The sequence below is a fragment of the Falco punctatus genome (assembly GCF_963210335.1).
Source record: "Falco punctatus genome assembly, chromosome: 2".
Lineage (NCBI taxonomy): Eukaryota > Metazoa > Chordata > Aves > Falconiformes > Falconidae > Falco > Falco punctatus.
This window is the reverse complement of record NC_137581.1, coordinates 114075660-114096575: the sequence shown is the minus strand read 5'-3', so window position 1 is coordinate 114096575 and position 20916 is coordinate 114075660. Positions and strand designations below refer to the sequence as shown.

At 49.2% G+C, this 20916-nt stretch overlaps 1 protein-coding gene across 2 annotated transcripts; it reads left to right on the top strand.

Annotated features, from left to right (window-relative positions):
- The first annotated feature begins 3997 nt into the window (after positions 1-3997).
- CD2 (CD2 molecule) lies at positions 3998-20469 on the top strand. 2 transcript variants are annotated; one of them, XM_080374563.1, is made up of 5 exons: positions 3998-4848; positions 10075-10374; positions 12776-13018; positions 16456-16575; positions 18513-20469. In XM_080374563.1, the coding sequence occupies exons 1-5, from the start codon at positions 4803-4805 to the stop codon at positions 18719-18721; spliced, it is 918 nt and encodes a 305-aa protein (XP_080230689.1). In that variant the 5' UTR covers positions 3998-4802; the 3' UTR covers positions 18722-20469. The 2 variants fall into 2 exon arrangements, with proteins under 2 accessions (XP_080230689.1, XP_080230688.1); XM_080374562.1 differs by lacking the exon at positions 3998-4848 and adding an exon at positions 7015-7209.
- The last annotated feature ends 447 nt before the right edge of the window (positions 20470-20916 follow it).

The window sequence follows — 20916 nt, the reverse complement described above, 5'->3', positions numbered from 1 at the left end:
ACCGTCCTGAACTTGACCTCTGAGACCTCATTTGCAGCAATAAATGCTCTGAATGGAAGGTGCTTTTAAATGGTGTTTTGTAGACAGGGAGTTGGGAGCCAGGAGTTTGGGTCAGGGGAGCATCTGGTTCCATTTGTTCTTTCTTTGGACTGGCTGACTGACCTTAGCAAGCCATTCCGTCTTCCTCTGCCTCATTTCCCTATCTGTACTACTGGGGTGATGACCAGGCCTCTGTAGGATGGGTTTAAGCCAGGCTGCTACAGAGCAGCATCTCATGCCTGTGTGCTGGTGCGGCTGAGGGCTGGAGACCCCCGGGTGCTGCATGCGGAGGCTGCTCAGGCTGCAGTGAGCGCTGTGGTCAGGCTGCCACAGGCTGTCTGACTGCCCAGGATGCAAGGAAGGAGGTTTACCAAAGCTGTTATGGCAGGCAGCACCTCTCTCGTTAACCTCGCTAACTCGCAAGATGCTGGTTTCCTTCTGACACTCAGGGGTGTGACAGCGGGAGCTGGGCCTCACGCATTGCCTTGGTAGAAATGCTGCGAAAAGCCACAGCCTGCCTCCACTTTGCTGGTGCTCAGATGCGTTGTGCAGGATGTGCATGCCTCATTGGGAGCTTACAAAACAGAAATTCTCAGAAATGCAATGACACAGCACCTTACCCATTCCCCTTCCTGGCTGACAACAGGAGCCGTGGGCTGTAGATGTTCAGAAAGCCAGGCAGCTTTGTGCCTGTACTTTCCCCTGCTGTGGAAAAGACCTGCTCTTTGCTACCGCGCAGCTCCCTGCTGCAGCCGCCCGAGGTTTCCTGTGCGAGCGTGGCGCGATGGCAGCAGCGCTGAGCGCCGTTGGGATGGGGCCGAGCCTGCCCTGCTGCCCTGCTGTCCCCACGCACTGAGGGGCTGCCCACTGGGTCTGCTGTGGCTTTTTAGCCCGATGTGGGGCTGGGTGACACAGTGAGAGGGACGATACTGCCTGGTCCTGGTGGGGCCACCTGTGCTGGCTTGAGGCTGCTGGGAAGAGCAAGGTGTCCTGCCACACCAGCTAGCCAAAACCACGCTGCCTGCTCCCGGCAAGGCTCCCGGCTCCTGTTTTTTGCCCCACTTGCTGCCCTCACAGCTTGCTAGCTGGCAGGACTAGATGAGCTGATGCCTTGAAATGGCTCTATGGAGGGACAGACAGGCATCACAGAGGCCAAAACCAGGTTCATGGGGCACAGAAAACTTGTGGGACCAGAGCAGGAGAAGGGGAGACCAAGATGCTGAGTAGGGATCCGCACGCAGCGAGCAGCAGAAGGGATGTATGGTGCACTGGACCTTATGGCCCCAGATGTACATGGTCCAAGGAGCAGCTGTGTAAGGGATGTGAAAGGGACCAGGATGTTCTTCTTCTTGCTTCAGCGTGTGCAGCAGCAGGTCTGAGCTGGCAGGTCACTCACCCATTTCTGAGTTTATCTCCTGATTTCCTGGATGATAAGCTCCAGACCTCCTTATGTGTACGTACAGGGCCACATAGTGGGCTTTCGTTTACTGTTACAGGTCCACCATCTCACAAATAAATTACAGTCACAGGTGATAGAAATTTTGGGGTCCACAGTGATACTTCAGAGAGGTTTATCCAAGGTCTTCTAGGAGAAGGGATGTTTTATGCCTGCATGTGTGCACTGGTAGGACAAAACCCTACAATGACTCTGCAGCTTATCAAGAGAGTTGTGCTGATGCCTTGCATTTGAAGTTAAGGCCTTTCTTTGTGTGGGGAAACTGTATAAGGGCCATTTGGGGCTCCTTCTAGGAATAAATGCCTTTAGTACTGAAATGTATTACCCAGTTGTTCCTGCTCAGTCTCCTGGATCACTTCCCATCCTCCCATCTACCTGTTTTGGACTGTCCCTCACTCCTCTCTGGAGTTAAAATAGTATAATAGAGTAAAACATTGTACAAGACATCAGTTACTCACGCGTTTGTTAAGCTGACAATTTCTGGAGAGTATCAGATCTTGACGGAAAGATTACTTAGATGGTAGTAACAAGTTGTCTTTCCTGGATATATTTCTAAGAGCAGCTGTTCTTCTATTATTCTATCTATAACTTCAATATTGTAGTTAATACATGTTTTCCCGTATTGATCACTGCTAAGACTGGGAGAGGCTGTTCTGTTCAGTTACCTGGCTTCTTGTGTAAGGCAGGCTGATAGCATCACACCAGCAAACTTTTGCTGGGACTGCAACATGTTTTGCAGTATTAGTAATGCTACTGAAAGGTACTTGAATAGGACACTGAAAGTTAGATCCTAAATCTAGGATCGTTATAGATGATGGAAATCAGTGTCACACAAGCAAGACTGAAATGCACCGTCTGAGATTGTCTGATGGGATGCTGACATTGTCTGATGGGATGCTGACATCTGCTCTAACCTCAGTGGTTGTAAACCACAGATTGTCAGACTGCTGTAAGGAGGTGATGATCCTTCAGACCAGACTTAAACCGGGTGTCTTTGGTGAGGTGTGGCTGTTGACACATGCTTACAGGTGGAAAAGAAGAAAACAAGCCTGAGAGCGAGAACATCTGGGGATGATGCTGTGGCATTATGCACATCACAAAGGAACCATTTATCTTCAGATGATCAGCTGAAGGCTATTCTGCATGAGTCAAGATTTGAAAGCTTCCATTTAGCTTTTTTGAGAGAAGGATAAAAAAGTTTCTGCGGTCAGCTGTTTCAGTGCTATCAGGGTGTGCCACTATATTTTGAATATTTCCACTGTGCCCAGGCAAAGCAGTGCTCTCGGTTTGCATGTAACAGGCTCCAAGCCACTGAGTCAGCATCCTTGCCAAACCCTCGGCCCAAGTTTTATTCTGAGTTCACGATCTTCATATTTGCACTGCTTCAGTGAAGCTGAATTTCCTTTCTTGGCTCTGTGTAAGGCAGGAGTGAAGAGGAGGTGGCGTGTGGCCTTCATCAGCCAAATGGCTGAAACTGTATGTGGAAGCCAGCAGTTCCTCGGAATGTCACAGTGCAGGGGCAGTTGCTGACTTCTTTCCTACTCCAGCCACTGCCCATAATTCCTGCAAAAAGCTACAGTGAAGGGCAATGTGCCATCACGAAACCCTCAGCTACCGTCCAGGGTGACCCAGAAGGAGCTCGGCTGTTGATCTTGCAGGCTAGGGTGCAATCCCAGCAGAGCTCCCAAGACTAAGGTTAGCTGTATCCAAGGGGTCCCCTCCACGTGGTATTACCCACCTGGCATTCCAATCAAGACCACATTCTTCTCTCTTCTCCTCACCAACTGTGCCTCACCAAAGGCCTGTCTTTAGGGGAAATCGAGAGGTGTGAGTTTGTGGTACTCTTGTCATCTTTCATGATGAGGGTCTTGGGTGATGGTGAGCCCAGGGTGTCTGACTCTTCTCTCAGGGCAGAGCAGTCCATGCAAATGCCATTTAATGTGGCCTAAGCTTCATACCAGAGAAGACGCTACAAATTAGCAGATGAGCCACAAATCCACACTGGCTCATTGCACGCTGACCTTACCGAGCAGAACACACTAAGTGTATTTGTACTCCTCCTTTTCTAGTAGATCAAGTAACGTTCTTTCTCTCTCTCTCTTTTTTTTTTTTTTTTTTTGTAAGCCTCAGGCGTGAATGTTTATTGGCTCATCACTAAGTTGAAGACTTAGAGCTGGGAGCAGCTACGTATTGTCTCTTAAGATGTTGCCTTCAAGTGTGTGGGAGTCTGTCACCTTTACATGGAAATGTAAGTACGATACTTACATTCCCTGTGAGGAAACGGCTTAGTCTATTACGAAGAATAGAAGAGTAAAAGAAAGGGCAGGCAACAAAGGCAAATGTGTATGACTAACAGCACTTTGTGGTTTTTGCAATGGAAACAGTACCACAGAGATAACTGGCTGGAAAGAAACACTGTGTTGTCACACTGTACTCGGTCCTCCGCCCTGCCGTGCAGCGGAGGATGGGGAAGCGTAGCAATGCGGTGGGCTGAACAGGGACCAAGCATCCTTAGCCATGGGCTGACGGACCTGACTGAAGAGAGGTCCAGCAGCACCGTACTGGGAGACATCTGCTTTTCCATCGGTGCCTTGGTTTTCCAGCTGGCGCGTGTCTAGCCCAGCAGTGTTGCTTCCTCTGTAGCGGGCTAGAGAGAGGGTGTCTGCAGCGAGCAGAGGCGCGGGAGGGCACGGTTATCTGCAGGCTTGGCAGACCTCGCCTCGTCCTGCCCACCACAACTTGGGTGGGCGTTTGGGCTGCAGCAGCACGCAGCTGGCAGCCATAGCTCTCGCCTGCCTGTCCTGCTGCTCCCTGGGGGCATCGCCAGCTGGAGCGGGGGGCTGCTCTGCCAGTGCCCCCTGCCATAGCTGTTTGCAGGACGTGTGTCCCGTCCCACATCACTGAAGGTAGGCGCTGGTCTCCAGAAGTCCTCTGGGGCAGCAGCCCAAAGCTGCTGTGCTTGCCAGAGATACTTTCAGACACCCTCTCCCTTAGCGCCTTCCCTTGGGGCTTTCCTTGGAAGGAACCAGAGACATCAGCGCAGGGACTCCCGGTGCTTCCCTCCCGATAACATCCAGAAAATCCTTCCCTTCTTTTAAAAAGGGGATTGAAGACCAGTCAGGACTGCAGCATGACATTGTCTTGCTCCTCAAGAGAGAGAAAAGATAAAGCTGCAAAGATGTTGCCATTTCCGCACTTCTTATCTGTCAGGCAGGCTGAGGTTAGAGACCTGCCTTCTCCTTGTCCAGCGGGGTCTGACGGTGCAGCAGGTTTCTGATGCTGGTTAGAAAAGGGGATCCTCAGTGGGATGGATCATGCACACGCCAGGATCTCATGGGGAGCTCTCGCTGCAGGTGGGTGGTGTGCTCCTTTGCTGGCTTGGCTGTGCTTTTGTTAGACAAAATCTCTAAGCAAGTTGATTTTGGTCACACCCCTCTAAGTGCTCAGAAATGTCAAATCCTGGTGCCACTTCTGTGATGCACAGTGGACAGGGGACATCAGCTACTGAGCCCTCACCACCTCTCCCGAGTGTCTCTTCACTCATTTTTGAACAGACCTTTTTATATCCTTTAGGAGCAGTTTCTTGCTCCTGTCTCTTTGTCCCCCTAACAGGCGAAATCATGCCACGTTTGATGTGCTATAACTGGTCTGCCGGAGCATAGGGGCTTCCAGTCTGAGTAATTTCAGCTGTGATTTTACAAGAGCGCAGGCATCTGGGCATGACAAACTTGATTAACTGAAAGTAGCCAACTTCATTATGAATCCAGGGCATCCTTTTAAGCCCTGTTCTGCTGCTAGGAGCTTTACCTCTCTTCTTTCCCTCGCCTTCACACACACACACACACACACACACACACACACACACACGCATCTTTCCATTTGTATTCCATCTGTCCCAATCCCAGTCGCTGCCTGTAGTCACGAGCAGGATGGCACGGAGCAGGGTCTGTGTGCACAGAGCAGGACAGTCCCTGCCCCAGTGCGCTCGCAATCTGAGGGTGCCGACAAACAGACCAAGCGCAGGGGCACGCTGGAAGCAGGTGGTGGCTTTGAGGGATGTCGCCTGGAGGAAGAAGCGAAACAAGGTGGAGCGGAGTGTGGGCAGCGGTTTCAGCGTGCCAGTGGCCTCCTTCCACTCTGCTTTATGGACCACAGCAAGAAGAACCACAGCGCCAGAGAGGTCGGCTTGCTGCCTTCGCCCAGAGCCCTGTGAGCGCTCGGGCTGGAAGCAGATGGGTCTGAGCATGCAGACCTTGCATGTCCGTGCCAGAGAGAGGGGTCCCCACAGAGGGGAGAGAGGTCCCCGCAGCCCCCCAGGGCCAGCACTGCTGGCACAGTTTGCTCTGCGAGGGAAGATGCCCAGGCATGGCAGCCCCTGCCCTCAGCTTGTTTTTCTCCAAGGGTAGAAGTCAGGCACAGAAATATCATTTTGCTGCTGTTGCTTCCTCTCTCCTTTTGCATGTGCCTCCCTTGTGCGTTCTTTGTAAGGAAACAGTAACAGTAAGAAGGAAGAAAAGCTAGGTTTTCCCGCGACGTGCAGAGGCAGCAATACTGTGTGACCTTAATGCATTTTACCTCAGGTAACTTTTTCTCCTTTTGTGCAAAAAGGGGGTATTTACCAGCATTAGTACCAGTTACAAATGACGAAGCCGGAGAAAAGGAGGTGTCTTACAAGACCTTACTATAACTTCGGGGAAGAAGAATGACATGAATGAATGAGAAAGATGCATCTAATATATATAATAATATATTATCTAATTATATATATATAAAATATATCTAATGGGGAAAATTTATCTAATATACCTTCTGTGCCACAGCTTTTCTTCTGTCTTCTTTCTTGGTCTACACCTGCAATACAAAGCTGGCATTGGGAATAAAGATTTTATTAGCCTCTCGTGGTTTTGGACCTAACTCTCATACCTCCTCCCAGCTTCTTTCTTCACCATCTTTCCCACACCAGCCAGCTTCAGGTTTCTGGTTGCAGGCTAGACCCAGGGTCGTGTTTTCATCCCCTTCCACCCTCCTCCCTGTTTTGCAGCTTGCTTAGCTGGCTGTGCCTGTAGGACACCTTTGCGTGGCACCGGCCAGCCCCTCGTAGATCAGACGTGAATGCAAAGCTGATCCTGGCCATTTCCAAGGGGAGCGTGTCTCCTTTCTACATGTTGTCTCAACAGCTGTTGGCTGCCTGCTCCCCACCGGGGGTCCTGGGCTTGCTGTCCTCCCACTGCTGCTGAGGCTGGGGGGAAGCAGAAGGATTCCTGTCACCCCCCTGCTCTCACACCGCCTCTTTCCCACAGGGATGGTGGCATGCGGATGATGGAGTCAAACCCTTTGGGTGAACATTAAAGAGGATGAGGGCTCTGGCTGGCCCTCCAGCTGGGTAGAGAGACCCTGGGGGAATTCCCACATTTGAGTGTGTGTTTTCCATTGTCCCCATCCTGATAAAACGCCCCACTGAGAGGTAATTTTTCCCGTGGTTTTTGTGCCTGTGTGAGAAACGAGAAGTGCTGGGGTGAGAGCTGGAGGAGGGGAGGAGGGTACGAGGGCTGTACCAATGCGTCCCGTGACTGCGCGCTCACAGCAGAAAATCCTTCCACCTGCCAGGAGCTATCCTTAGACAAGGCGACACTGGATTTTTTTGATTCTGAAAATGAACTTTAGGAGGATTTTCCTAGCCAAGTGCTTGCTGCTTTTATTTCCCAGTGTAAAATGTGAGTTTTTCTTACTGTTTTCTGCTCTTTCAGGCTAGCGTAGCGTTGTTAAAATTGCATTTTAAACCATTTACAATTTGGTGGGATGTAACTGATAAGAAACTAGTTCCACTTTTCCAATGAGTGAAGATCCTTGGGTTATTGCTATTATTATTTGATTTAGTTTTCAGCCGGAGGGAGGGCAGGACCTGAGTTTCCTATTCCAGTTATAATAAGCTGTAAACAGTTTTGGGTTTAAGTTAATGAGCCCTAATTTGACACATGTATAATGAGAAATGTCAGCATGCAGTTTTCTCTCTGCCCTCAAGGTAGCTTGTACTACATTAGAGATCCAGTTCATGGTGCATTATTGCATGTAATTTCCTTTTCTTATCAAAGATGAGCAAATCTTTTGAAAGTGCAAATTATATTCCATAAATATTAACAGAAAGAGTGATATATCTCAGTGCCTTAAGTGGAGTTGAGGAAGTCTAAGATGTGAAAACAGCAAGCAAGTGCATACATCTTTTATATTTTGCATATTATTGCACTCATTATTTTTTAAAATATGAATCTGAAAACTTAATTAAGGTGTTAACTCATAGATTAGAGAAGGTTGTAAGAAATGGAGACAATGCAATCATGCGTATATTTCCTCCTCCCCCCTCTCCCCCCACTTCATTCCACTGCAGATTGTATGTCTGTCTCTCTAATGTTTTGCTTTTCCTCCAGAACAAAATGAATAGATAAATAAGGATTTTATTTTTTTTCGTAAGTTATATATAAAACATCTTCCCCTGCGGTAATGAAGATTGTTTCCTTGAATGGAAGATTCATTTCAAAGACTTTATTACTTCTCTAAAGTTACGATGAGACCTTCTCCTTTTAACTGTTTCTTGTGACTGCAAGCGAGCTCTATGCCGCCAGTTTGGGTCTTTCTGCCCCTTGGAGCACACTTCAGTTGGCATGAGCAGAAATGCTGTTGCATTAGCTAAACAGATTTTTAATATCTTATGTATGGGATACTCAGCTTTCCATTAGCAAGACTATGGAGAACAGATAAATATTCCAGAGATGGGGTCTGTTCATAAAGAAGCTACTAAATTATCCTTGAAAACTGAGATTATTTTTTTCTTTACTTCCAGAGAGAAAAAGTAAGTGATAGTATCTGTTATGCAAAGAAATCCTGTTGCTAGCTCTAAGTACCTGTGTGTGACTGAGCAGAAACAAGTATCAGAGTTCAAATATTTGGGTATAATCTGTAGTGTCATCTGTGTGGGGGAGGATAGCTGCTTCCAAGACTGGTTGACAGTTTGCTTTCCAAATTATTTCATTAGATATGTCAAATACCTTGTAAGAAATGTAATAGTGAAATAACAGCCTCTCCCTAGACCGGGGGTGAAGTGCCAGAAGTATTAATTTTCTTGTTGCAGAGGCACACTATTTCAGTTCTTTGATTATCTCTAATATTGTTAGTGTCATAAAATAGTGAATGGGTTTGTTTTCCCCCTTGATATAGTTTATCATTGTCCTAGATATCAGGAATGAAGGACTTTAATAAAAATATGCATGAATGTAGTTTTTCATTCTGTGGGGCGAAAGTGCTTAAAATGTAGAAAATCAGAGCAGAATCAGCCCTATCTGGTGATGAGAAGAGAAATCCCCTCCTGCCAATTGGCTTTATCTTGTAAATTGAAGAGAACCATAAGAAAATGACAAATGCAATAAGCCATGGCTCTGCCTGCACATTCCGTTTTCAGTGAGCTTATCCCACCTGACGCTTGTGACCACTTTTCTACCTCCTCCTGCAAATTTTCCACCTGCCACAGGGGTGGAGACACCACCTTCCTTCAAGTGAACTCCTGCCAAACTTTGCACTCCAAAGCCCCGTTTCCCCGAAGATGGGACTCGTCAAGCGAGAACCCCTTGGGGAGAGGGCAGGCCACGCCGGCACAGCCCGGGGATCCGTCAGTCCCGCTGGCAGTGGCGTGATTGATGGCCATCAGCCCTGGCTTCCCTCGGTATCCCCTTCAGCAGCCACACGCTACGTGCTGCCCAGTCCTGGTAGCACCTTTGGGAGGAACCTCCTCTTGGCTGTTCTGGAGAGGGGACCTGTCACCAAAGGAGTCCTGCAAAGAGAAAAGATGGGTTTTTTGGCTTTTGCTTGTCTCCTAATGTCACCAGCACCCGATCGGTTCCCAGGATGTGGTTAGCTCTGTGTTTCTGCCTTACTTGCCCTGTTGTGATCCTGTGCTAGACAAATCAAGTGGATCTATTCCAGCGGGGCAGGGGGCCCAGGATGGGTGAGGAGGGGGCACTGCAGGCTGGCAGCACTGGGTCTGCCTCCAGTTCAGTGCCTTACACTTACTCGCTGCTTGACATGGGCTACTATTATTATTATTCCTGCCATCACTGTTATTGCTGGACTGATCCTGCTGTCCAGGGCCACAACCACTTTGTGTTCTTGCTGTCCGCAGTAACGTTTGCAGTGATGGGCACGCCGGGTACCAGCCTGTGCCACGCTCAAAACACACCAAAGTGACCTTATTTTCAGGAAGGGTTAAGTTCACAAGCAGCCACGAATCTTGGCATCCAAAATCACCCCAAATAAGTCAGGCACGGTATAAAGCCAGGTTTTGAAAGACAGACTCTTAGATTCCTTGCCTCTCAGAATTAAATAGGGTGCTGACATTTATCTAATGAATGATCAAGAGGTGCTTTGGAGCAGGGGAAGAAGACGGCGTCAGTAATGCAGGGAGGCTTAGGCAACTTTGGGGCAGGAAGGGTAGCAAGTGACAACCTTTTTGGTCACCGTTGTGGCTGCTGAGCACGGCAGCCGGGGCTGCTGGACACACATTGATGGGCTGGTTGTGCTTCCCTTTACAGGCTCTGTCACCAGTTGGATTTACGCGGCAGTGAATGAGTCGGCTCTTCTCAGCATCACCGATGCTGCTGGGAGCGTATATGATGCAACGTGGCTGAAAGACAGCAGAAGGTTGCTCCAGATAAAAGATAAGAAAGTGAAGTACTATGTGAACAGGGACCAGTGCAGGTGTAAGGTGCTCCTAAATGGGACTCTACAAATAGAGCAGGTGGTGAAAGAGGACAGTGGAAAGTACAGGGTGACTGTTTATCAGCAGGATGGGAAGTTCAAGGCAGAAGAAGATACAATATTCGTCGTTCAGGGTGAGTTTTTGCTCTGCCCATACCATTCTCAGCACAGCTGATTAAGGCTTGGTATTCCTGCTCTCTCCTACAGCCCTTCCCACTCGTTGCCCCTCTTTCTGTTTTGGGGGGACTTCTGTGAGACATATCTCTTTCCTCATGCCGCTGACAGCAGTCTCTCCATGTTCTCCATTCTCTTGCTCCTATTAATGCCCTGTGGTCCCATGCTTCTTTCCAGCTCCACTCTTTGTCAGCTGCCAGGTTTCTACGTGTGCCCAAGCCAGCAGCCCCTGAGCGTGGCTGTGTTGGCAGCGGGGTGAGCATGGACAGCCGGTGCTGGGACCCCTCAGACCCTGAGCTGCTTCCAGAAACTTCTTATGGGATTGCAGTGACCTGCGTGAGGTACACCAGTAGCTGATGCACTGGGCACTTCTGGCACTTCTGGTGCTATTTTACAGGCACTGAGTTACGATTTTTGGTCTCTAGCTACTGTTCCAGCAAGGTGAGCACCTTGGGTTGCACCTGCCAGCCTCCTGAGGAGAGCTCAGGAGCCCCGGTGGCACTAAATGCCTGTATTTAGGCAATGCAATCCCACTCCATTTTTGCTTTTAACGTAAAAAATAGCCAGAAGTCACCTCCCCCGAGATACACCACAACAGAAGTTTGAATTTGCAGGGGAAGAAGACTCCCGCACCCTATCCTTGCATAGCATAACACAAGAAATACGACGGTTGTGCTGTTCAAAGCACACTTGGGCACACGCCTGGGGATTTCAGCTGTGTGGCTTCAAAGCTGTGTCTTGTCCTGAGAGACCAGAGCCATGGCAGCCCAGAGCTTTTGGGATGAGTAGGGAAGATGGGGATGGCTATTTTGCTCCTTTGTAGCTGCTGCCACCTCTCCAGATCTCTAAGCTGTAGGGCAGCGTGAGGGTTTTTTTTCCCAGCAAGAGGGTGATTTTGCTTTGTCCTTCCTCAGCCAGCATGCACACCTCTGCCAGCCTCATGAGTTTGTGGGCATCAGCTGGCACTACAGAAATGATACCTCGATGAGGCATTGATGACAGCTGGACTGGGTTTAGCAGGGTTTCTAGATGGTGGGAGGCCCCGTGGCGAAGGGGCTGCTGAGCAGTGAGTGTCTCACTACTTTGGGAATTATTATTGTAAACTCTCCAGATTCAGGAAGCCATCAGGACCTGATGCTGTTTACTCATGCTTTAAGCCACCGAGCTGTCACTGGGGAGTCCTGGGTTCAATTTTCAGGTTATGGTTCCAACCTAGCTACATGTGCATCATTTCACCTACTGCGCAGCAGAAAGGTTGCCCTACCTCCGACACGCAAGTCTGGAAACAAAGCCCTTTAGTAACTGTCAGGTGCTAGAGCCATTTGTCAGCCAGATTGTACTATGCTACTAGGGTTGGACAAACAGTTTGCTCCAAAAAAAAGGAATAGCTTAGATGATACCATCACACAACTCCATCACCGGGACCTGGACTGTAGTCTGGGAACACTGAGTTGTTCTCCTGATATATAGGTTACAGCTCGTAGGAGAGGAGTGGCTGCAGGTGTTGCAGTGTGAACCCAGACTGCTACAAGCAGCCCTCGTTGGCTTTAAAATTTATGATGTCTACGACTTACAGTGCCTGTAACTAGAGGTGGCCCTGGCATGTTTTTGTTTACCTGGTCTAAAGGTAGAAATTAATTGTTTTTCCATCTGATGTCCCTGCCAGTTGCCCCTAGTTGCGGAAAACCCCGCAGGCTCTTCTGGCTCTTGCAGTGCCACCAGCGATAGAGAATCTGGAACCAAACTGTAACTAGCTGTTTGCAGGATGTAAGAAGAGACAGACATCAATTCTCTCTGTCACAACCTCTTTGAGAGCTGAGAGGTGTCCATTTTGTGTTTTCAGTTGTGTTTTGATGGGGTTTCATGCTGCGGCTGTTGCGCTAGCTGAGTGCTGTTGGTAGCATAAAAAGCATCGTCAGCAGCTGTTTGTCCTGCCTTAGAGAAAATCTCTTCTGATGGGCAAAGGCAGACCAGAGCTGACTTTATTTGCACCAAAGCATTGAAGTTGAAGGCAGCTGTGGCTCCGAGACCCTCCCATCCACCGTCCCCCCTGAAAACACACCTTCCCCCTCGCCTGGCTGACTGTGGGCTGTGAGCTGAGCCTGCAAGTAGTCCACCCATGGTGGTGGAACTCTGTCTTGCTAGGCCAAATATGTAGGCTAACACACTGCTTTTTCTTTATTATTGTCATGTTCCTTCTGTAGCAGAAGTCTAATTGGCTCTTTGTTCTTCTCTGGTCTCGTTAGCTGATGTTACTCCTTTACAGCTTATTGGGGGCTAAGCTCTTGTTCTGCTTATTAATGGAGGTTTTCAAAAGGAGAAACCATCTCAGACGTGCCTGTCTCTTCTCTTCTTTTCCAGACCCTGTTCCTCAGCCAATCCTCAGTGCTGAATGCATGAATAAAACTGCATCTGTCAAGTGTGAAGTGAAGCCGAAGACTAAAGATGAAACATTTATAATAGAACTGGCTCACGATAAAGGCAAAAAAGTCCAAAATAATGTCACACGGTTGGAATTGCACACACGGTATTCTGGGACGTTCAGATGTGTTGTTAAGAACCAAGTCAGCGAAAAAATTGCTGAAAAAGTACTTAAGTGCTCAGGTAAAAAATTCTGTTTTTATTGGAATCTGCTAGGGCAGACCCACAAAGCCTGACGCAGTTGCATGTATCTGTAGGACTGGTCCAGGTGCCAGGAGCATTGATGGTTCCCAGTACGCGGTATGGCAGGTCCAACACCACCACAGTTCTTGGGAGCCGATGTTGGTGTGGTAGCCAGGATATGAGCTGTGCTTTCTGCTTGGCATTCCCCAGCCTTTCGCATCTCCACCCTCCCCACCCTGCTGCTGCCTGCCCCACTGCTACCCATATGGCAGCTGTGCTCTAGCAGCAGGGAAGCCAAGCCAGGGGCAGTGGGATGCAAGGTGGGCCACGCTCTTCCTCTTCTCCTGTGGCCAGCGGTGTTTTCCCCATGCTCATTGAGGCCTGGGGGTCACTGGAAGAGGGGGAGAGGCTTTTCCAGAGTCAAAAACCTTGTGGGTGGCAGAGAGGCCCCCCCGGACGCGCTGCAATGCTGCTTCCACTGGAGGTGAAGTCTCCTGGGGGAAGCTGCAGCCTGCCAGTGAGATCAGGCAAGAGTGAGAGATTCTTGCGCATCCTGTAATTTTCTCCCTCCCTTCCATCGCTGCTGACTCTTCCTCCAAAAGTTGCCAGAGGTATCCTGACAGACTTCTTGGTGTCAGCATCCTGATGGACTCCGGTGGTGCCGACCATCATTAGTGGTAGACCAATGAAGTAAAGGAGAAGCTGGGGAGGTGGTTCTAGAAGTGTTTCAATCACACACAGCAGCCTGCAAAAGGCAGAAGGCACTTTCCCCTCCATTTCTATACTCCTTCATTCCTTTAAAACTAACGGTACTTCCCAAGGGCTGACTCCAGTCAACCAGTCCAAAGCCAAAGAGCTGATCTCAATAAGATAGTATAAAACTACCCAGGCTACCACAACATAAATTAATGGCTTATTTTTGGAAAATATGGCTTGGGATCTTCTCCTGTGTATGTGAAACCACGGCATTGAGTTCAGGGGATTTGCTCTTGACCGAAATCAGCTGCACGTTATTTTTCTCCTTTCCATGATCATACCTATGAAGGTGGTAGCTGCTCGCTGCCTCTGGATGTGGATGGGTGCTCTCAGAAGGGGAGAAATAAGCTGTTTGGACTAGAAATCATGAGGGAGGTTATGGAAAATTTAGCTGAGCTTTGGGGTGCGTGGCTCAGATGAGCATGGCTCAAATGTACCCTGGATTTTCTTACTCACTTGAAGCGTCGTCTTCCTAAATGCCAAAGCAAAAGAAATGAAGGAATTGAATTTTAAATGGACAGAGCCATGCTGAAAATTATCAGATAGGCAAAAGAAGTCATCTCTCCGCCTTGTAAAAATTGTGAAAGTTATGGCAAAACCAAGGGACAGACCATACTGGTATGGCACTGGATGTGGTGTTCAGATCAAAGTTCAGATTTCCAGTGCAGTATGGGGAAAATGTCCTTGAATTCACAGGGCTTGGCTTCATCCCCGCTAACCCCAAGCACTTCATTCAAAGTGCTGCACTCTCTTGCTCTAGGTTCCCGCTACAGCTGGTGGAGAAGTGGTTGTTGTTGGTGAGGATCGCAATAGCGGGCTCAGCATTTCCAGTCTCCAGCTGTTACTTCCAAAGTGAATTTAGGGAAAGTGCAAGTCCAAAGGCCAGCCCGCAGTGTGAGAAGGGAGGGAGCAAGCCTTAAGGTGCAGAGGCCTTACTGAAGTGACCCAAGGTCTGCTGAGGCTGGCTGAAGGGCAAAGAGCTGAGGGACGGGGTGGCCTCTGCTCTCCTGTGCATCCCTGGCCTCCTGAAGCACACCCCCGATGCCTAAAATAACCCCCCCAAAAAAGGGTTTTTCTGCTGCATGAGCTGCCTGACCTGATGGGCTGCCCAGTTCTGTTGGTGCTGGCGCTGGGAAGGGGCTGGGGTGTGGGGGAGCGGGATGTGGCATGGGCATTGAAGCCAGGTGTGAAAAAACATGCTGCTGGATTAGGTCTCCTCATGGCAGAGCAAACTAGCCCAAACACATTGTCTTAATGAGGAAATGATGGCTGACACTGGCCACCCCAGGGCACAAGCTGGGCAAGCGTGGGCCTACCTCCATCGATGGTATAGGCAGCCGCTAGCCGTCAGCGAGATACTTGGATTTCACTTCTCACCCTTGAGAAATGCTCTCCTTTCACAGGGAGTCTGGGTTTTTTTGTTTTTTTTTTCAAATCATTACATAGTAAAAGTTTTGCTACACGGATCTTTAAGGTACAAATAGAGCACTTCTCAGGCACCAAAAAAACCACCAAACCCCTGTAGCCCTACCTGTCCTATGCAAACTAAAACCACCTCAAACCTTTCTGTGTGGTGGCAGGGCTCTGCCAGCTCCACAGTAGATGAAAAGTCCCTCAGCTTGCAGCCAAACCTTCTTCCAGCTCTGCTGGCCTCCATGAGTTCTCCATCTGGTCCTGCGTTGGAAGCCTATCACCTTGGATTCTGACCTTTAGCAGACAAGACATGCTTCAAATGGCCTTCAGCTCCGCTAACTTTTTATATAAGCAGAACTATACGTGAATCTGCCTGGGCTCACCTTACAGTCAGCTGGGAGGAACAGGGATGAAAAGGGCAAAATACACCTTGGTGTAACACTGGTGAGAAGACCCACATCAATGAGGGCACTCATCTTTTTTTCCACCGGGGCAGCCCAGGCTGATGGTGGCCTTTATACTGTAGACTTCGTGGCTTTGTGTCATCATTCCTAGCCCCCCACATGCATGGCCAGTGGATGCTGAGGACACTCTTTGGAGCTTTGTCCCCCCCCAGGAAGGTAGACTTTTGCTGGGTTCAGCCCCATGGTGCCTGTGCTCGAGCATGAGCGCTGAATGCCAGGACAGCCCCAGCAGGAGGTGGTGAAGGAAGACCAGCAAACCTTATCTGGTGAAAATAAGCAACATTTGTATAAATTTTTTCGTCGCTGGGCAAACTGAACTCTCATTTTGAGACTGTGGGATATTTGGTTATGGTTTTTTTCTTTTCACTATTTTTTAATTTGCCTACAGCCAAAAATTGAAGAGGAAGTACCAAAATACTATGAAGCAAGCTAGTGTCAGTGTTTCCAGCTCAGTAGGAATTACTTAAAAAGTTTATTCTGGTTAGATGCTGAGCACTGCCTGGATGCTCGTCCTTAAAAGGGTCCGTTGCTATCAGGAACAGGGCATTTGTGGTAATTTAAGTAAGATGAGCTGGCACACATGAATGCTCTGGTTTCAATTTTCTGCAGAACGTGAATCCATCAGGGAGCAATCAAAATTCTCCACGATAAGAGCCAGCAACTTTCTGCTGTGTTCAGAGAAAAGGCAAAGGGTGGGCTCTCACTGGGGCTGCCTTTACAGCCAGTGGAAGAAAATAAAGAATTCTAGACAGATGTTGTGCAAGTTGTTTCTTTTCTAACACCCTCTTTCATTCCTTTAACTAGGCCAGCTGGACCTTTATCTCATCTTAGGCATAGCAGGAGGTACAGTCGTCTTTGTCACCTTCCTGACTTTGCTTATTTATTGTATCAGGAAGAAGAAAGCAGAACGGCTTGAAGATGATGGTAAGTGCTTAAGGGGCTTTATGTTGCTAACGAGCCACCTAAAATTCTGAAGCTTCCCACTGACAGCAGCCCTGTGGGCAGGAGCATGTTCTCTGCCTTGGCATGAGCAATAACCTGGTTTTGGCGTATGGTGAACCTCGGCAGATTGGTTGGCATTGCCAGCCTCAGTTTCTGGTACATGCTTTGAACAAAAGACTTCATGTCCTCAAGCCCTTTTGTTTATCTGTAGGGGAAGAATTGCTCCTCTAAAGCTGAGCCAAAGCCACCAGTCACGAGCACCCGTGGGGCTAAAATACACAATTAGATATCCCGTCAGCAGACTTTTTCATTAAATTCATACGGTGTAAAATTAGGATCCTTGAAATCATTAGTCACATTTGGAAGTTTTGTAGGTAGTGAGTGAGAAGGGGCAAGAAGGGCTCAGCTTTTCTGGGAGTCTCCTCAGGCATCTCACAGAACTTGTCCTCTCTACAAAACAGTGTCCTTGGAGGCCTGTCAACACTGAAGGTCCAACGTGGGGCACAAACAGAGTCGAGGTTTTCCGAGTGGGTAGAGATTTCGTCTGTTGTCTGAAATTCATGCCTCTTTAAGACCACAGGAATTACTCTGCCTGGGCATTGCTGCTGGTTTGGGTAGACAGAGGATGCTGAGCTGCCACGAAAGAAGCGTTATTTGGCCCACTGGAAGGGGGGGCTGAAGCAGGAGGGAGGTGGACCTGCAGGGCTTGTTGAAGGCTTGAGTCCTGCCCCCACACAATGCATCAGGCTTCCTGTGTGGCTCCAAAGGACAGCTGCTCTCTGTGTGAGTCAGTTCTTGAGATACCAAACGGGTGTAAAAGCTCCGTTTTTACACCACAAAGGTCTCTGTCAAGATAAAAAGAGCAATGCCTGAATGGAACCTCAGCCAATACCTCAAAGGTGCCAGCTGTCAGGCTGACAACAAGGGTGAGCATCACTGCTCCCATGGCTGGGGGGAGTGCAGCCCCACTGCCCCTGAGCGTGGGTAACTTGCCATGGCCCTCTGGCTTCCCCTGAAGCTACAACCATGAAGAATAAGCAAGCTTTTTCCCCATTTGCTGCGAGAGCTCGCCACGGTGCAGCCATGGGTTGTCATCTCAAGAGGCTTGCCACAGCTCGTGAGCGCGACACTGGTGTGAGCGTAGCCATCGCAGTGTTGTTTGACGTGATGGGTGTTCTTGTTTGAGCGGGATATGTTACTCCCTCAGCTGTGCAGTGGTAGCATATCCTTAGTTCTTGGGTCTGGATTCAGCAAGAATTGAGAAAAAGAGAAGTCTGGGAAAATGAGAACTAACATAAGAGGGGTGACCAGGCTCTCTAAAGTGTGTGCTTAAGGTCATTTCAGTGTCTCGAGAGGTAAATCCCTCAATGCCTAAGCTAAGCGGACTGACATTTCAGAAATGATGAGCGAGTGATCAAAAGTCAGCTGGCATGAATTTACTGCTTCTGTGTGTGGAGAAAGTAATGCCGACAAAAGGGACTTCTGGCTTCCAGGTACCTGGACATCCCAGCACAGATAGTGGCAGGGCAGAGTGCTTTGGTGGTGCCTCCTGGGGTTACATCTCCCTTTCCCTTCAGTGGCATGTTTCCAAAAGAGGACAGAGCAGCTCAGGCTGGGGGTGTCCACCAGTGGGACATCCCTGGCAAAGTCAGTCCCTGACCGCCCCCCTTCCGCCCCGAGAGGGCAGAGGTGCCCCAAATGCCCCCAGCTACCTTGACCTCAGCCAGGCAGCCAAAAAGCTTTTGGGTTTGCCTGGGATACGTAAGCAGAGGTGATTTTGGTTGTTCCCTGGAGTAGGAGGAACACCTAAGAGTGACCTTCCAAGTGAGACCAGTATTTGGCTTTTTCTTGCTCGGGTCAAGCACTGTTTGCTTTCTGCTTAGTATGTGCCTGACTGCAGGATCCTTCTGTCGTTGCAGATGAGGAGCGAATGATGCAGGCTCGCCAGGTGGACAGCGAGATGGTGGTGCGGGAGCTCCCCCAGCCACCGTGCAATCCCACCCCGAAGCAGCTGTGTGTGCAGCAGCGGCCGCTGCCGCAGCCCTATGTGCAGCAGCAAGCACTGCCCCCACGGCCCAGGCCCCGCACTCAGCAGCGGACTCCAAACCACCCCAGAGAAAGACCATGAACATTTGCCCTGGGAGGGACAGTGGTCTCCCTGCTCCACCATTCACTGGGAAAAGAAAGTTTCCAATAGTCAGGAACCCCTCCTGCCCAGCCTTGCGTAACGCTCAGCTATGAAACGGCAGCTTTCGTTGCAGAAAATTAGAGAGAGCATCAAATGGAGATGAAGAGACCCAGTGGAGGAGATTCAAGGTGATGGGCATTCATCCCTGTGGCCATTTTTCTTCAAGTGTCTCCATGTTAGGGTATGGAGCATTGAGCCTTGAAACCTGTGTCTTTCCGTGGTTCACTTGTTTTTACTGCACCTTGTTGTGTCCTCATGCTTTTTGGATGGATTATATCAAGAAGAAGCTAAAGCTCTTGCGAGCCTAAGGATCTTACAAGGTTTTGTCATGTATCTTTCCTTTCTTCTGCCACGCATTAGGACAGCCCCTCTGGCTTCAGCATCAGATGCATGATCTCCAGGGTCAAAAAACAGTTGCATATAATCAAATGTTTGTCTGAAGTTGAAAGCATTGGTATCATCTAACGCAGAGAAGGAAATAATGAAAGGAGATGTGGCAGCCTTGAAGCATCTGTGTGGGAAAACACAAGTGGGAAAAGAGTAAACTTTTCACTTTCTCTACCATGTTTAAAGCTAGGAACCAGGGGCTTAAATTGCAGCAAGGGAGAGCAAGGTCAGGATCTATTTATTAGGTTTTTTTGCAAACAAATTACCAAAATAGATTTCTGGGAGAGTATTTCCAGCACTGGGATTTCAAAGGGCAGATGAGGCAACGATCTGTGAGTCAGCCTGACCTGCTGAGGGCCAGGGGAATGTGCTACGCAGCCTCTCCAAGGACTGTTTCAGTTCAGTTTTCTGTGACTCCTTGCTGGCAAATAAAATGGAATTTTATTTTCAGCATAGATCTGTTCGGCTGTTAGGACAATTTTTTTATTGTAGAAGAGGTCCGGTATCCACTGGCTCACAAAACAAGTGCTACAGACTGTCGAGCAGTCTGATTACTCATGACATTGTCTGAATTGTCATGGCTTTCCATCATCGGCCCTCCTGCTGATGGTGAGGGACCGTGTCCCTTGATTTTGCTGGTAAGTGCCTCGTGTATAACCAGGTGATGATGACAGCTGCTGAGAGATCTCCCTCCCGGAGGGAGAGGCTGGACTGCAATACCTGCATCACCCTCCGTGTGCTGGACAAACGCTGCTCACTCCTCTGGTCCTTGGAGATGTTCCTAACTGCCTCTATGGGACGGCTGAGGAGCCGAGAGAGGACAGGCCTTTTTAGAGCAATGTCTGAATGGGTACACTTGCACATCTGGTGTAAGAAGCAGCACAGCTGGAGGAGGAGAGAGCTGCGAGAGCCACAGAGCACGAGACTTCCAGCTAGTGTGTGGCTAGGCAGGAGAGTGTGTAGTACCTCTTTCAGGCTTGGCTATCCCAGACATGCCAGGGGAGATAGAACAGCCATCCTTCGTTCCTCCTCAGAAATGTGACTCTTTGTATCTTCTGGTGCAAGGGCAGGGAAGTAACTGTCGGGGAGGAGGAGGTGTCTGCCTCCTCCGGAGCTCAGTCACTTTGCTTGAATTTGGAGGCAAAGCCCTGGGAGTGTCACTTGCTCTTGCCGCAGCTTTCTGCAGCTTGTTTTAGGGCTTTCGCTATTTAAAGTTGCATTTGGTAAACATTTCATGGTTTATTTTGTAACGTCTGCTATATCCCTGTAGTGAACGAATAAAGATGAGTGGGTGGAGAGGATCTTAGTTCACACCATGTGCTGGTACTTCAGGATCTGGATCTCACTTTGGTACAAAGGAGGCAAGAAAAAAGTTTTGGTCCCTGAGCCATGGAAATATGGACGCAGGAGGTTTCACACCAATCCCCGGGAGGTACCAGCTGCCACCTGAGTGCCGGCAGCTGGTGGGCTCAGGTCGGCGTGGGTGTACACAGCCGCTGTGCCCGCCTGCCTGCTGTGGCAGGATGCTCTGCCTGTCCTGCGTGGCCAGAGCTTTATCCATGCCCTCTCTAGAGCAAGCAGATGAGTTGAGACTTTTCTGTGGTTACGGGAGCACCAGTCCTTCCTGGGGGAGAGGGAGAGTTACTGGGACCTGAGGAGGAGAGCGGGCTCCTCCTGGGACCCCCCCGCCACTGTTTAGTGCTCTCTGTGCCCTGGGCTCAACAGAGCTGTAGAGATGCTTTGGAGAT

Coding starts and splice junctions, on each gene's coding strand:
- CD2 (XM_080374562.1), top strand. CDS start 7,149: ATGAACTTTAGGAGGATTTTCCTAGCCAAGTGCTTGCTGCTTTTATTT. Junction 10,375..12,775: donor TACAATATTCGTCGTTCAGG/GTGAGTTTTTGC, acceptor CTTCTTTTCCAG/ACCCTGTTCCTCAGCCAATC. Junction 13,019..16,455: donor AAAAGTACTTAAGTGCTCAG/GTAAAAAATTCT, acceptor TCCTTTAACTAG/GCCAGCTGGACCTTTATCTC.